The 15,927-nt window shown below is 38.7% G+C and overlaps 1 protein-coding gene across 7 annotated transcripts in view; it reads left to right on the top strand.

Annotated features, from left to right (window-relative positions):
• Positions 1–15,927, top strand: part of LOC126367591 (neural-cadherin) — a 302,187-nt gene that overhangs the window by 43,486 nt on the left and 242,774 nt on the right. For all 7 annotated transcript variants that reach the window (XM_050011191.1, XM_050011210.1, XM_050011199.1 and 4 more), the window contains 6 exons: positions 7,172–7,473; positions 9,196–9,332; positions 11,866–12,082; positions 12,688–12,856; positions 13,401–14,251; positions 14,365–14,556. In XM_050011191.1, coding sequence (XP_049867148.1) covers positions 7,172–7,473; positions 9,196–9,332; positions 11,866–12,082; positions 12,688–12,856; positions 13,401–14,251; positions 14,365–14,556 — 1,868 coding nt within the window. The remainder of the gene's footprint in view (positions 1–7,171; positions 7,474–9,195; positions 9,333–11,865; positions 12,083–12,687; positions 12,857–13,400; positions 14,252–14,364; positions 14,557–15,927) is intronic.

The following is a 15,927-nucleotide window of genomic DNA, read 5'->3' as shown; positions in this document are numbered from 1 at the left end:
AGTTTATGTATGTATGTATGTACAAAATGTCATTTTATCGCGCAAAGTTTTTAGCAAGCAAGGTACGTGGCTAGGTATCTAAACGGCTACTGGAAGTCTGAAACTATAGTTACGTACTAGCTATACTACACTTTTGGCAATCGTCCAGTCTTTCTAGCTATATCTACTAAATGCACCCCACTCGGCCATTCGCCTTTCTTGTTGTCTTAAGAATATCTTGAATTATGTATAAATGTTCTTTTACCTCCTTTGTTTTGGTGCTTTCTTTGTGTATAAACATGGTAAGATTAACCCAGCCTTTTGCATTAATATATTATACCTATTGCCCTGAGAATCAGAGTCATCCAGATTCTGTGTATTGCAGTTGTCTACGTCTTATTACAATTTACGGGCTGGTACGGCCTTTCTTTTATAACCAGCACCTATTCTATGAAAGATCCTCAATAGTGATGTCGTCTGTATTTTCTGTCTCTTCATCACAGCAGTGACATGGTTTATATCTTCAGAATCGAAGACCATTTTCGATTTCATAAGTCCTGTGGTTTTCATAAGTACGGGGAGCGCCGCGCCGGTCCGATCCCCGATACCGGACTTGAATCAATGAGTTATTAATTTATCTCAAGTGAAGTTTTCACTAACACAGTTGGCTCGACCATTATAGACGGCGATACGGCTCCCCACCTCATTGGTCTAACAGAAAAGCTCGGTGAGATGTGGGTACTTAGTTTATCTTACGACGAATATACCTCTGTCTGACTACCCCAATTGGGATAGAGTCGTGAGCTCGTGTTAAAACAACTTTCGACATGAATCTGGGATTTCAATCAACAAAGCCTTTTGTATGATGTATTACGGGAGTAATAGAAATGGTGGTTCGTATTGTGGATTGCGTAGAATATGGTTTAACAACTATTCCCAATCTAGTTAGTATCCTTAATCTGAAAGCAGTCCAATTTTTACCGCAATGTACGCGCTCTCAGAATTTTCAATTTTAGGTAGGAGAGTATAAAGATTGTAATCAATATTACAGAACACGTAACGTACATTTTTGTATTGTTAATTTGAAAAATTCTGAGGACGTCCTCAAAATCATTTGGCGCGTAATCTCACTGCGTGGTAATAAAATTTTTCAAACATACAAAACAAAACTCGACCTCTGTTCTGTGATAGTATAATAAATTATAAAACCAAAAATTCTTAAAGTGCGCACAATGTCGAAGAATTTGGATTTGCTGGCACCTTTAGAGTGAAGCATCGTTAGGAGCCTTCCTTACAATAGCCGATCGCATAATAGATTTTCTGTGTGGAAGCTCGTTCCATCCCAAATCGAATATTCCCTAGACAACGATAACGAGTCCATGAAAAATCTGTTTCAGATTAATCAACCTTTCGTTTATTTGAGTTATTTTGATTATTTATTATCTATTTATATAATAAATTGATCAAAATATTGTGAACATCGCCAGTGTATGCGAACGTAGTTATTGAAAATTCGACGTATCAGTAATGACACGTGCGTACACGTTTCGGGCAAGTCGTTGAATCCGACACAGGGATTGTGTCCTTCTAACATGATGGACCCGATGAAAAACGCCAAAAACGCAAGGATCGTCCCAAACCCACCTATAGCTACACCTTTAACTCGGATGGACAGCTATTCTGCCTCCAATGTGACCGGGTTTTCAGAACAAAGTTTGGCTTTGCCAGTCACATTAGAGCGCACGAGAGAAGAGACTGAGGTCGCCGTTGTCGGATACGACAAGGAGGACTATATTGTCTGCTCTTAAAGTTCTATTCTTGATAGTTGGTAAAATAAACTCATTTTATTGCGATAGAAAGACCGACAGACGCATAACTCATGCCCGTGTTAAATCGGGTCGACAAACGCATCGTAAAGAAACGTGACGTCAAGCCAGCTGCCACTCGGGGTAGTCGCCGTATCGGGAATCGACGTTCGGGGACTCGCTGTCAACGCCATAATTCCACAGAACCACAAGTCACATGAAGCATCAAAGATGATAAGCATTTACCTAGTATTTTACCTTTACGATACATAATCTCGTAATATAATACAATTTCCAAATAACTTTGTTCGTATAATCCGCTTCCAAAGCTCGTATTTCCCAGAGTACTGATAATTAATTTACTGTCCAATTAAATTCAGAAATAGAAAAGTTTTGTCTCTTACGATCGATCGTCTCTTTCGTTGGTATTGGATAACCTTGATTTGTGTCTGGACAATAAAATTGGCCGATTAAATTGATGATGATAGTCGTAAACTGTTTTCACATACAATTATTTTGGAATAATAAACATAGAACGCGTTCAGCTTACCTTCCCAGGCATGTCCTAAAAACTGACAAAGATATTATGTCCTTTCTAAAACGATGACCCAACATATTATGGGCGATGGGCTGACCTATCACCATCATCCAACACGGTTCCATCTTAGGAATTCATGTCAAACAAAAGAGGTTGCAATTTTATTTTGCTGCCCACCCTCACTTAAATTAAGATTAGCATTGGAAGTAATTATAAAGAAGATATTCTTTTGAATTATATGGCTACGTAGGAACCATTATGCTGTTTATTTGCTCTATTTTCTAGAAAAACATTAACTTCTCAGTCAGCTTAGAATCGTGATTAATGAGAGCGGATTTTTTACTTTACTTTACTCTATCGAAATAGGTCACTAGTTTTTGTTTACCTACTATACGTACAATTTTCTTAGTATCTAATATGGTGAAAGTATTGGATTTAGCTGATTTAGTACCTATTTATTATTATGTACTTTTAATTGAGTAATTTGATGTGTGTCTGTTGATCTTATGAGTGTTTTAATTTTCAGTCAACTATTTCTGCGCCTACAACTAAGTAAAAAGCATATTCTTTACAATAGGAATGTGCAAAAGGGAGGGACTACGTTTTTCCCTTATTTAAGATCACAGTTCTTATATAAATTATGATGAAGTTCATCCGTCTCTTCTAAAAGGACAACATCCGGAAAACACGCATATTTACTCAATTCTTTAGGTCACTGTACGCATAGTGTTGGTTATAAATGAAACTGTATGGGACTCTGGATAGGATTACGCCAAACGGCGGATTTATACCGCGGATTTACGAAAATCCCGTAGGACGTAAAGGGTACCGCTGTATTACAGACTATGTTTGATAATGTGCTGTTTTTGTCCAAGTTACTACTTTCGGTTGGCCCTTATTGTAAAAGTTTGTCCTACTTAGTACTTTCTTACTTGAGAAGTTCAGACTCGTGATAGAAATGGTGGAACTCGAAGCCCGCATCGGATACCTGTGGAATTTGAATTTGTTTTGGAATTTATTTATGGATTAATATTGCTGCCACGCTTCTTTTAATTTTCCTCGACGAGACAGAGAGAGAGTGGACACTGTCTTAGTGTGTTAGAATTAACTAAGCAGCGGTATACTGTAGGACGAGAGCGAACCGTAACAAACTACTTCGTCGACTACCAAGATGGGACCAGTTCGCCGAAGAGTAAAAACGGTTAGTAATATGGTCCCGTTTTTACCCTTTGGGTACGGAGCTCTAAAACTGCAAGCTTCGGGCGAGATGTACGAGAAAAAAAATAATCGCACGGGCATGCGGGCATGCTTGCAGCGCATCTCTATCCTGTCTTTCATTGACATTGAGCTACTCGCAATTTAGTTCGTTCCTTTCACTCTACATACATTTCCATTTGGTGGGTCATATTTTGAGTACGTGATACCGAGACATTGGAACAAGACGACAGAAAATAATACATCCCGATTATTATAACAGCCTGATGTAAGGCAACTTTTTTATATTAAAAGTTTGTTATTATTGGAGATATTGTTACTTAATTTAAAGATGCTTTGTAAAAGTGACGTCTATTGTCTTAATAACACAGAACATAAACAGCCTATATACGTCCCACTGCTGGGCTGGGTATTGTCTTAATATTTCTTATTAACCGTTAGTTTTAATTTATTATGTACTGTTAATAGTATTTATTATGTGCGTTTTTGGTGATGGTATGTTTACTAATACATAATTCTGCTCTTTTTCACATGCTAACCAAACAGTGGCTTTGAAATGTAAGTATCATCTCTCTATCGTCGCCGTATAGAGAAAACCACGTAAGCACCTTGTTGAAAATTCACTTTTTCAACAAAACACCCATTTCTCTGAATTGATTTCCAAAATTGAGACTTTGTTAACATTTGAAGTTGTGTTAACAAAAATCAAATCCAACAGATTTTTCAAAAAGGTGCTTACCTGATTTTCACTATAAAGCAACGCTATATGCTTATAACTAATAACTATTATCCAAGTTCTGACTAAGATCCGCAAGAGTACCATACTGAGTTTTAAAAATTACTTTACCACTAACCACTTTTCAATAATTCTGTGGTTAGGGATAAGCTGTTGTGGTTGTAAAAGTCAGTAAAGACTTTTGCGTAGATTCAAAACTGAGCTACGAACTTTTCGCCAAATTACTATAATAACTCATATTTCGACGGTAGCATGGTTTATCGATAACACGGTTCGTCGAATACACGCAACGATCAAAATAATCTTTATTCATAAATCGCGAAGAGCTATTTTATGGGATATCATTTTTATTTTAGCGAAGAGTCGGTAAAATATCTTCAAAGACTAATGTGCACAAATGTACACAGTGGCGAAAATGGTGTGTTACGATTTTAGTCAGCAGAATTCCGTGGTTTCTACCTATCTCAACTGGATATAGGCGTGTTGTAGCACAAGATATGTTTGTGAATGCATGTATTTCTCTGAAACAACGCCGCATATTTCTGTGTGCATACCACGCTAATAACATTCTGTCACACTAAGTTCTAGTGATTTATAATCTTGTTGGTAACATAATATTATTTTGTAATGTTGCAAATGTCGTTTAACCTTGTAGGTAAGACTCGGTTTTACAGACACATTAAATATTGAGCCTTTCAAACCAAACAATAACGCTTTTCATACTCTTCCAGTACATCTGTGTGTGTTGAGTTAAATGTTTGAATCTCATAAAACAAATGTCTACTTGACAGTTTTCGAATGTTTTAAAAAAAACAAACGTTTATTTTATAGGTACCTTTTAAAATATTATATTTTCTCGAAAAAGAAATTGTGCCCCATGACGTCTTTCAGTAAACGAAGAAACTGTCAAATAGTATAACTTAAAACCTTACAGATAGTTTTTGTTTATTTCATGATATGTGACGTCACACGAAGCTCAATCATGGCTGCCCGTGTTTCGGGTCTTGTAATACACAGATCATCAGCCGTATGACGCCCACTGCTGGGCATAGGCCTCCCCCAAAAATCTCCACGACGATCGGTCCTAAAAGATCGTATTCTTATTTTGTGAAAATGAAATATTTAAAAACGATCTTAATACAAAATACTATAAGATAATGATCGTTAAATGATAAACTACCATATCCGACATACAACTGTCAAGTAGCTAATTTAAGACGTTCCATAAGTAGGTTACTGCTAAGTAAAGTAACGACCTCCCGAGTCATCTGGGTGTTAGTTGGAGATAGGAAGCAGGGTTAGCATTCAGAGCTATGCTAATTGTTGTCTCTAACAAAACGACAAAAGGCACAATTTACATAACCGTCGGCAACTCTGCGAACATTTCCTGTTATCATCGTCTGTAATGGCGCCCTAAATGTTAGCTGGGTTTGAGGAGATTTTTAACATTTAGTATCTTGTTTTTGCCTTTTAAAAAAAGGTTATTTTGACTATATTATATAGCAGCTTTTGGTGACTTCATTTTTATGAGAATTTTTAAGACTTAAATTCTACCATTTTGCTAATTTAATTATGTAAGTAAGTATATAGTCGTTATGATATATAAACCATCTCAGGCGCCTTTGGCGGCTCAATAGTTACTCTTACACTAGGAATGATAAGGTCAGTCATTGATCTCACAAGCTACAGTAGAGAAGACGAAAAAAAATACAATTCGTTTACATAAACATAAACAGCCTATATACGTCCCACTGCTGGGCACGGGCATAAAATACGTCACGACGCTGCTCCACTGCGGGTTGGTGGAGGTGTTTTACGGCTAATAGCCGGGACCAACGTGCCTTCCGAAGCAACACTTCGTTTAGTATTATAATTTGAATTGACATCGACATGTCCGACCAAAATCTACATTCGATTCCAAAAATCCACACGAATTGTAGTATTATTTTTTAATTGATTATCGAGTTATTAAGTATGCAAAAAGCGAAACGTCAGGAATGGGATTTTCTGTTATTTTTTGATACACTCGATATTTTTATTCCTCTTTTTTATACCTATAGCATAATCAAATATTTATACGGCTAGTTACTGACCTTTCACACTCCAAGCTGATTGCCATTCTCATGGGATCTTACTCCATGTTAATTGCAAACATTAATGTGTTTATTTCGTATGAATACTTAACCGCATAACAAAATTTAATCTAAAATAGTATATATTTAACTTTACAGTGCAATGCTCGCTTTAGTCATTTTACTGTCTACCTAGATTAGGGATTTGTATCTACAGAAAAGCCAGCTTAATTTCTCTTTAAATAATAAAGTTTTGATGAACTTTTTTTTTATTTGAGCAGCCCGGTGGCGCAGCGGTTAACGCGCTCGGTCTGTGATTGTTGAAGTAAAGCAACTTTCGCAAAGGCCGGTCATTGGATGGGTGACCACAAAAAAAATAAAAGTTTTCATCTCGAGCTCCTCCGTGCTTCGGAAGGCACGTTAAGCCGTTGGTCCCGGCTGCATTAGCAGTCGTTAATAACCATCAATCCGCACTGGGCCCGCGTGATGGTTTAAGGCCCGATCTCCCTACCCATCCATAGGGAAGGCCCGTGCCTCAGCAGTGGGGATGTTAATGGGCTGATGATGATGAACTTTTTTTAACCATCATTGAACGTCTAGATGCATAACTCGTATTAATCAAAGATCCAAGAAAGTGTATGTATACAAGAGAGTGTATATATGGACTTGGTATGTGAAGAAAAAATATATTACGTATGTGAAAGGTGTACTGATATAACTGGAGGAAGGAAATAAGTTGCGTCGTCTCCACCTACAGTGGTACACGTGCAGGTAGATAATAAATCAATAAAACATAAGTACTAATAATTAACTTAAACCTTTTCAGACACGGACAACCAGCGTGTGATAATCCACGTGAAAGACGTCAATGACGAGCCCCCATACTTCATCAACAGACCTCTGCCGATGCAAACAGTGGTCCAACTCAACGCTGCTCCTAACACTCCAGTGTTCACCCTTCAAGCCAGAGACCCTGATACAGACCACAATATACACTACTTCATCGTACGAGATCGTACCGGAGGAAGGTTCGAAGTCGACGAGCGATCAGGCGTTGTTCGCACCCGCGGCACCGACCCCTTTCAACTGGACATGGAATACGTTCTGTATGTCAAAGCTGAGGATCAGGTAAGATCGTACCTCTGTACTCGATATCCACGGTCTCGTAAATAAAGACGAGAGCTTTGCGCGGCGAATTTAGCTGTGTTCCGTGCGAGTAATTCAAACGTATGGAAATGTACGAGAGCATTCACGCGGACGCGTAGTTTAACTCTTTTCATTTGCGTCTCGTCTTTATAAACGTGATATACTTCATTGGTTCCTCAAAACCTAACGTGATAGATTTATTTACATAAATTGCTCGTAAATTTACTGCTACAGTTATAATATTTATCGTATTTATCTTCGCACGCCAATACCTAGAGTGGCTGCAGGTTATCTTCTGGAGTACAGTGGAAATTACGAACTTGAGATTGTATGTAAGAACAATAATATATGTTTAATAAACGCCTTTAATAAAAAAATCAAAAATTAAAAGGCGTTTATTAAATTAGGCCCTACTGGACCTATTAAAGGCCAGCTCCATAGCGTCGTCACTTGTTTATGTTTAGTAAAGACTTTTTTACTCCACTCTGCGAGCTCTGCGACACATTTGGAGACTTAAATTTGGTGATATGTTTCTTTACGTATTTTATTTGTGATGCGGGCTGTGTTGTTCCAATAAAAGGTGTTTTCATTAAGCTGATTTATTTACGGTCTTTAGTGGAATACCGTGTTCGGTCTAGACCATAGATTTAATATTTAATACTACTAGTGTGGCCCAGACATGTATACAGACTTAAAATAACTTTCAATGATCGCATCGCCAAGCCACACTCCAGTCATAGAATAAGTAATAATGCTCCAGTAGGATATCTATTCGTCCCACTGCTGGGAACAGGCCTCCCCTCAGTCAACCGGAGGGGGTATTTTTAGATTATTTTCGTTTTCAGGACATTGCACTGGGTAGTTAGAATTCGTGCATGCCTTTTAAGTTTTGTCGGTTGAAGAAAAAAATTACAACTATAGACTATATAACCTTATAGTACCTGTTATTGTTTTTCAAAGTATTCACTACGAAGTTTAATACACTTTTCCATTCGCTCGAACCAGTTATTATAACATTTATTCCACTCCAAAGTGGGGGTGTTCAAATTGGCTGACTTGAAAGCGTCGACCGCTTTTTCAACGCACTGGAACGTTTGACCACGAAAAGTTTCTTAATTTTAGGAAATGTAAAGAAATCGTTAGGGCATAGGTCAGGACAGTATGCAGGATGGTCAAGAATTTCTACGTTTTCCTGCTTCAGTTACTTAATCGTTTGGTGACCTTTGTGTGAGCTTGTGTTGTCGTCGCTTTGGGCTAGGTTTTCGAAGTTCAGCGATGACTTGTGGTAAACAAACTGTGGTATACCACTCCGCATTAATCAATCTACGATCGTCAAGTGCAATATTAATATTAAGTATAATATTAATCTTCCTTTAGGTGTCGTGTATCTAATTAGTTTAATTTACTTACTTGTTTATAAGGAAAATGTTGTAGGTCACATAATTTCTGGCAAATATTATTACTTATATGAAAGTTGCCTAATTACTTTTTTATACGTCATCACATCTCATTGAAATTGTAAACAGATAAGAAGTCTATGTGACTAGGACAGTGTAGCGGCCTCTCTTGTCACATCTCAAAAATATATTTATTAAAAACTGTCTATAATTGAAAACTATTTCATACAACCTAACTTAACCCAACTACCTACTAATCATATCAGCTACCAACTGGAATGTAATTGTTTTTTGTTATCATTTTCAGAGCGGTCGCTTAGATGAGAAACGGTTCCAATCTACCCCTGAGGAGCGGCTGAGCATCGTCGGTGGAAAGCGAGCTCCTCAGTTCTACTTGCCGAGCTATGAAGCCGAGATTGCAGAAAACCAGAAGAAGGATTCAGAGTAAGTATAAAATCTTTATTAAGCAGTGCTGGTCAGGTTAGAGATGAAAATGAAGTTCGCATTTAGTGAAATGTTGTAATAATAGACACACAAAAATGACAAGAAGACAAATAACAAGACATATCACTTTCTTATAAATCCATAGTCGACACTATCCATTCACAGTCACCACACAACCAATACTGGATGAGACTCAGCGCTCCCGAATCTCTTACACTTCATACCAAACACCTCGTTTTACACAGACACTACACATTGACGTTATCGTATACGCATATCTGTGTGTAACGTCTGACGCTCATACGATTGAAGACCAAGGGGGGTTAAGAAAAACCTAACGCAATCGGTGGGGAATGGAGAGTTGCCATTCTATACCTACGTAGATTTATTCCTTTTTCTTTGAAATGGCTAAAAGTCGTGAATGCTATGCGATTGAAATGTACAATAAGTCACGATGAAAAACACATAGGCAACCTAACACTGGTCCAAATGCACCTAAATACCTTCCTACGTGTACCCTACATAATTATTACACAAAATCTTGCTTAATACACAAAATCTGTCTAATGAAATTACGTCGTTTGAAGCTTGGCCTGAATAGGCTTTGCCTCGGGATGGTAAACAGGAGGGACGGAAGCCGTCTACCGCCGGTGAAATGTGTTTATGTCGGCGTAAACGGGCTGCCGATCACAGCCATCGGTGGCTAGCGACCAGTAGTTGACACGCTCTTTCATACATTATTTTGAAACTCGTCGTCTTGTGGCTGGTGGTGGCCACTCGCTACAGCGGTGTACGCGACTCGCCACTTGTGTTCGCTGCGGCCACACAAGTTCCGACATCTGCCACAGTCGCGCTGCTCCAGCAGTGTATGTTTATAAAGAGCTTATACACGTCCCACTGCTGGGCCTGCCTTCCTTTAATCAACCGGAGGGGGTATGGGGCATACTCCGCCACGCTGCTTCACTGCGGGTCGCGTGCGGGTTAACTGCTCAAGAGGTGGAGCAGCGCATGTATGTTATGGTATCGTAAGACCCCGCAGCAGAGATCGGGTTATAAAATGTGACGGCTTCCAAAGACCGTGGCTGTTGCGCGCTTCTGCCACTGTTACAAGTGGTGCTAGCGCGCAACGGGCACCGGTGGCTATGTTCCGTGACCCGTTTGCGCCGAGTCTTAATTCTCTTTGAACACAAGTGCCTCGTGTAAAGGTCTTACTCAGATCTAATGATACAGGTTGGCGGTAGATTGGATAGGTCGCAGTGAGTTAAGACCTTTAGGGATATATGTATAATAGCATTTCTCTTGTGCGGATTAAACTACCACTAGATAGAAAGCTTTCGCCGAATCGTAGGACATAATTGGCTGTGATACTGTTTGTAGTCACTAAATAATTAAAATAGGCAGGAGAGAACACTGGTCCTTAGATTGATTCATTGAATGGATTGCGGTTGCAGAGGCACTCAATTGGCTCGTGTTAATAGGTATGATGAGATGACATTTTGACGCAAGAAATTAGCTTGCGTAAGATGATATAGGTACCTACCTAAATAATCGTGTTATATAACGATTTGAGTTTTGGAATTGAAGTTTGCTATTATAATATACCAGACTATCTTGATTATGTATGATTTCAATATTTATTTTTTTTAATATGAATGTTGGTACTGCCGAAGCCTCTGGTGGATTTACATTCTGTTTATTGTTGTCTTATTGAAATATATTTTGAGCTTCTAGTTTTTATCCTCATTTGAGTTAATCAAATTATAATTAATAAATATTTGTACCTACACGCAAGTTTCACACCCGAAAAATTAGACTATTTATTTTATTATTTAAAATAAACTATCTTGATTTATATTATATTTGTGTAATATTAGTTCTGGAAATCCAATCGTTACGGAGAGGAGTAGGTATAAATACTGTAGTTTCTGTAAGTAGTTATAAGTTTTCAAGAATATCTAGCATCAGTCTGTAACAAAGTTACATGCCTTACTGAAGTACTCGTACATCAAAGATACATAATGAAATGCTCTTTGCTAAATAAACGTAGCTGTAACATTAATAAACCCTCATACTACATCCCAATGGGATGCCTTAAACGTGGAGCATATTATAATAAAAAAAAACTTTATATTTTGGTGTTTACTTATTACGAATTTAAATCAAGAATAACATAATATAAGATCACGATTACATCTCCAATTGTACCTACTCAGATGTAGGTACGTCTATCGCAAGATGAACTGAGTACCCACGGTTCACCGAGCTTTCTGTTAGACCCATATACCAACATGATAGGTGGTGAGTCGTATCCCTGTCTTAGTATCCTGTAACTGTGTAAATTAAAATTCCAATACAAGAATGCCTACAATAGCAATAAGGTCGATATGTTATTACATATTTTGTACTAGGTTTCGTTTTCTTACATTCATAGAATTTCCGCTTTTCGATTCATAAAAAGTATCTGATTTGATATAATAGGGTTGATAGGGTGATGAGAAACTCTATTAATAACAATTCCTATTCTCAATTCCAGCATAATCTCAGTGAAAGCGAAGTCTTTCGCTGACCGTGAGATCCGGTACACTTTGAAGGCTCAGGGCCAGGGCGCGGGCACCTTCAACATCGGACCCACGTCTGGTATCGTCAAGCTAGCGAAGGAGTTGGACTTCGAAGACCTAAGGCAGCCCCACGTCTACTCCCTCGTTGTGACAGCTACTGAGGATTCCGGAGGATTCTCCACTTCTGTTGAGGTATTTGAATCGATTTTTTTAGACGTGTATGTATTATTAAAGGACCATAAAATCACGCCTGTATCTTCGAAGGGCTAGGCAGAGGTGTACAGTATCACTCACTCCTCGCCAGCTATGTTTAAGTCCCATGGAGGAGCCTACTGCCATGAACCAGGTAACAAATCCTGGAAACCACGTGATATCAATTACCTGTGATCTAAACATGAATTCAACCTCAAAAAATAGAATTCCGTAGTATAGAGCCCGAGCAGGGATTCGAACCCGTGATACTACGATGTAAGACACGCGTTTACCGAACTGAACCGTCAAAAGGAGTCAACCACCATGTCAAATTATCGGCAAGCAAATTTTAAAGAAATCGAAAATACCATGGATGTTCTTTTTACTAGCCTTTATTGTCCCACTGCTGGACAAAGGCCTACCATCTGAGCGCCCACTTCTCCCTGTCCTGAGCGATCTCTTTCCAATTCGTCTCAAACGCGCCCAGGTTGTCTCTCCATCGCATGAATGTTTGAATGTTTTTTTCGGTATTTTGACACTAATAATTGTGATGCTTAATTCATCCCGGCACGAAGTTTGCTAAAGGATTCCTTTAAAAATTCCAGCTAACCATCCGAGTGACGGACGTGAACGACAACGCGCCGAAGTTCGAGCTGCCGGACTACCAGGCACACAACGTGGATGAAGACATTCCCCTCGGCACCAGCATACTCAAGGTCAAAGCCATGGACGCAGACTCCGGAAAGAACGCTGAGATCGAATACCTGGTTTCAGGTAAAGATTTTTTAAACTTTTTCATTCGAAAGAGTACTTACTTTCCCAGGCATGTTGTAAAAACTGACAGAGGGATTGTGCCCTATCCGAGGTTCGTATGGGTTATTGGCACTTGACTTGTCAGTTACGGATCATCAAATTCCTTCAAATCTCTATCCCATTAAGGATTACGGGCGTGAGTGCTTGATTATTATTATTATTTTATTTATTCATTACATAAGATAAAAAACGCAAAGCGCGTGCAAATATATAAGTAAAATTGCCAGTAAAAGATTAAGGTTTCAATACATTATTAACAAATAAAATAGTGTGAACGAACACACGGTCTAAATGTGACAGCTATCGCCATCTAGTGAGGCCACGAGTAAAGATGTAGTGAGTTCATACATTCACCAATAGATGTCGCGATTCCTTATCGCGAGATTCTGATATTTTAGGTTCTCAAAGGTTCAAAGTTTCAAGTACAGATGGAGTTGTTTATTATATTTTGATTTGTTTGGTCTTTTTCCTTTTTCACTAACTTGTTATTTCTTATGTATTACAGATGACCACTTTAGCGTCGATTCCAACGGCATCATTACAAACAACAAACAACTTGACGCCGATAATAACAATGCATATTATGAATTTTCCGTCACTGCTAAGGACAAAGGAGAACCGGCGAAGACCGGCACAGCTACAGTCAGAGTTTACACAAAGAATAAGAACGATGAAGAGCCTAAATTCTCTCAACAAGTATACACGCCTAATGTAGATGAGAACGCTGGACCTAATACTTTAGTTACTACTGTCGTAGCATCAGATAAGGATGGTGACAATGTACGATTTGGCTTCGTGGGTGGCGGCACTAGTTCCGGCCAATTCGTTATTGAAGAAATTACTGGTGTAATCCGACTTCACAATAAGGCAATATCACTAGATAGGGACAAATACGAACTAAATGTCACGGCTATGGATGACGGCGCATGCTGTGTTAACGGAGACGCCACGATACACACATCTACGGCTGTAGTTGTAGTCTTCATTACTGATGTAAACGATAACAAGCCCATTTTCAAAGACTGTCCGACATATTTTCCGAAAGTGGAAGAAGGCGCTCCAAACGGTAGCCCTGTTATAAAGGTTCACGCAACAGATGAAGATAAAGGAGTAAACGGTCAAGTGAAATATTCTATAGTGCAGCAACCGAATCAAAAAGGAACGAAATTTACTGTGGATGAAGAAACTGGCGAGGTATCCACTAATAAAGTGTTTGATCGAGAAGGAGACGATGGAAAATTTGTATCAGTTACTGTAAAAGCTACTGATCAAGGAGAGCCATCATTGGAAGGCGTTTGTTCCTTCACTGTAGAAATTACAGACGTAAACGACAACCCGCCGCTATTTGACAGACAAGTAAGCATGTGTAAATAGTAGAAATAGCACACTTTGCATGAAATTACAAGTATTTGAGCACTTTAGTTATAAACTGTATGTATATTGATATCATGTTGTAACGTGTCTTTCAGAAATACGTGGAAAACGTAAAACAAGACGCCAGTATAGGCACGAACATTCTAAGAGTGTCCGCATCCGATGAGGATGCCGATAATAATGGAGCCATTGTTTATACTTTGAGCGCTCCATACAATCCACAAGATATCGAATATTTTGAGATTCAGCCTGAATCAGGCTGGATCGTACTTAAAAAGCCTCTCGACGTAAGTATGCTTTTTAAATCCCTTAAAGTTAGTCAATAATAATGTGAGTTTGTGACAAGTGTGACGGATGAAAGGGATCAACTTTACTGTAAAGTTTGGTGGATGAGTGCTACCTACAAGCCCTAGGATTCAATTGGCACACACTTTAGTTTATTTACATGTAAATAGTTCTAAATTGACTGCTGCTGTAAATTGCTGTGGAGGGGGTCAATCCTGGGTGAGGAGTAGTTGTCCATTGAACGGCAGCGCCCGGGACGCCCGGGGGCTTGTTCTTCTTGCAGCACTGTTAGTTTGAGTTGCCGCCAGCGCCGGCTCCGCACTCAATCTTCGTTAAGATTTATTTCCGCAGCACCTACTTGCATTGACTATCTTATCGATAAATAAGACTTGTGTATAATACTAAAACAGTGATAATACTGCTGTAAATATTTCACCGTTGAAACCTATGTTTAGTTCTAAAACATGTACAGTTTATGTAAGAGCACCTCTGTATATTTCGCACTAACTAGTTTGAAGTTTATTTTAATGTAAGTAAATAATCGATTCATTGATTTGAGAAGCTTACGCTTTGAGACATACCTTTCAGTATTTTATGTATGTACATGTTTTGTTACTAATCTCCAGTTTTGTTTTGCGGAGCGATTACCGCTGCGTTCGGGCAGTTCGATCTGCCTCGAGTCTCGTGTCCTTGCGCTAGACGACCACTCATGCTACTCGACCATCTATTATAGTATTATCATGATAATTATGAAATTTTTTACAGGGCGGCTGTATATTGATATAATTTGTATAATATTGTTAGTCTATACACATGTGATGGTCAGATTGCCCGCTCAGGCAGTTTGGCCATCGCATCTTGCCAGTTGTGACATTATTCCTTCTGTGAAAGGGGCAACGTTCTCGATTCCAAATTTGTACAGTAACCATAACGTCCATCGTTTGTAATATATTCATTTCAATGAGTGTCGTTTCGTTGTAGTCGTACGAGGTCGCTAAACCACCTTTGACAACCTGACCTTTCCGCCATGTCTTGTATGCAGAGCTGCATGCATTTGCCTGCTTTACGTTACGTTCTTTTCATTTTTAAAGTTAGTTTAGTTTAATTATTGTAAAAAGTAATTATAATGTACAGTTTGTCTTTTTCCTTATTGTACAGACCAGACTTGTAAAATAATCATGAACATTTTATTTCCAATTTTGTTTATTGCACCATCTGAGATTGGCTACAATAAGGAATGCTACTGTAAGTAAGCTCGGAAGATGCACGAGAGAGCAACAGGCGACGCGTGAACGAACATTTGTAAATTATTTGTATGTTCTTCTCTTGTTTTAGTTTGGCTTACTGGATGTGCGCGCGACGAATGTTCGTTT

Source organism: Pectinophora gossypiella, chromosome 1 (genome assembly GCF_024362695.1).
Source record: "Pectinophora gossypiella chromosome 1, ilPecGoss1.1, whole genome shotgun sequence".
NCBI lineage: Eukaryota > Metazoa > Arthropoda > Insecta > Lepidoptera > Gelechiidae > Pectinophora > Pectinophora gossypiella.
This window is presented reverse-complemented; position numbering and strand designations above follow the sequence as displayed.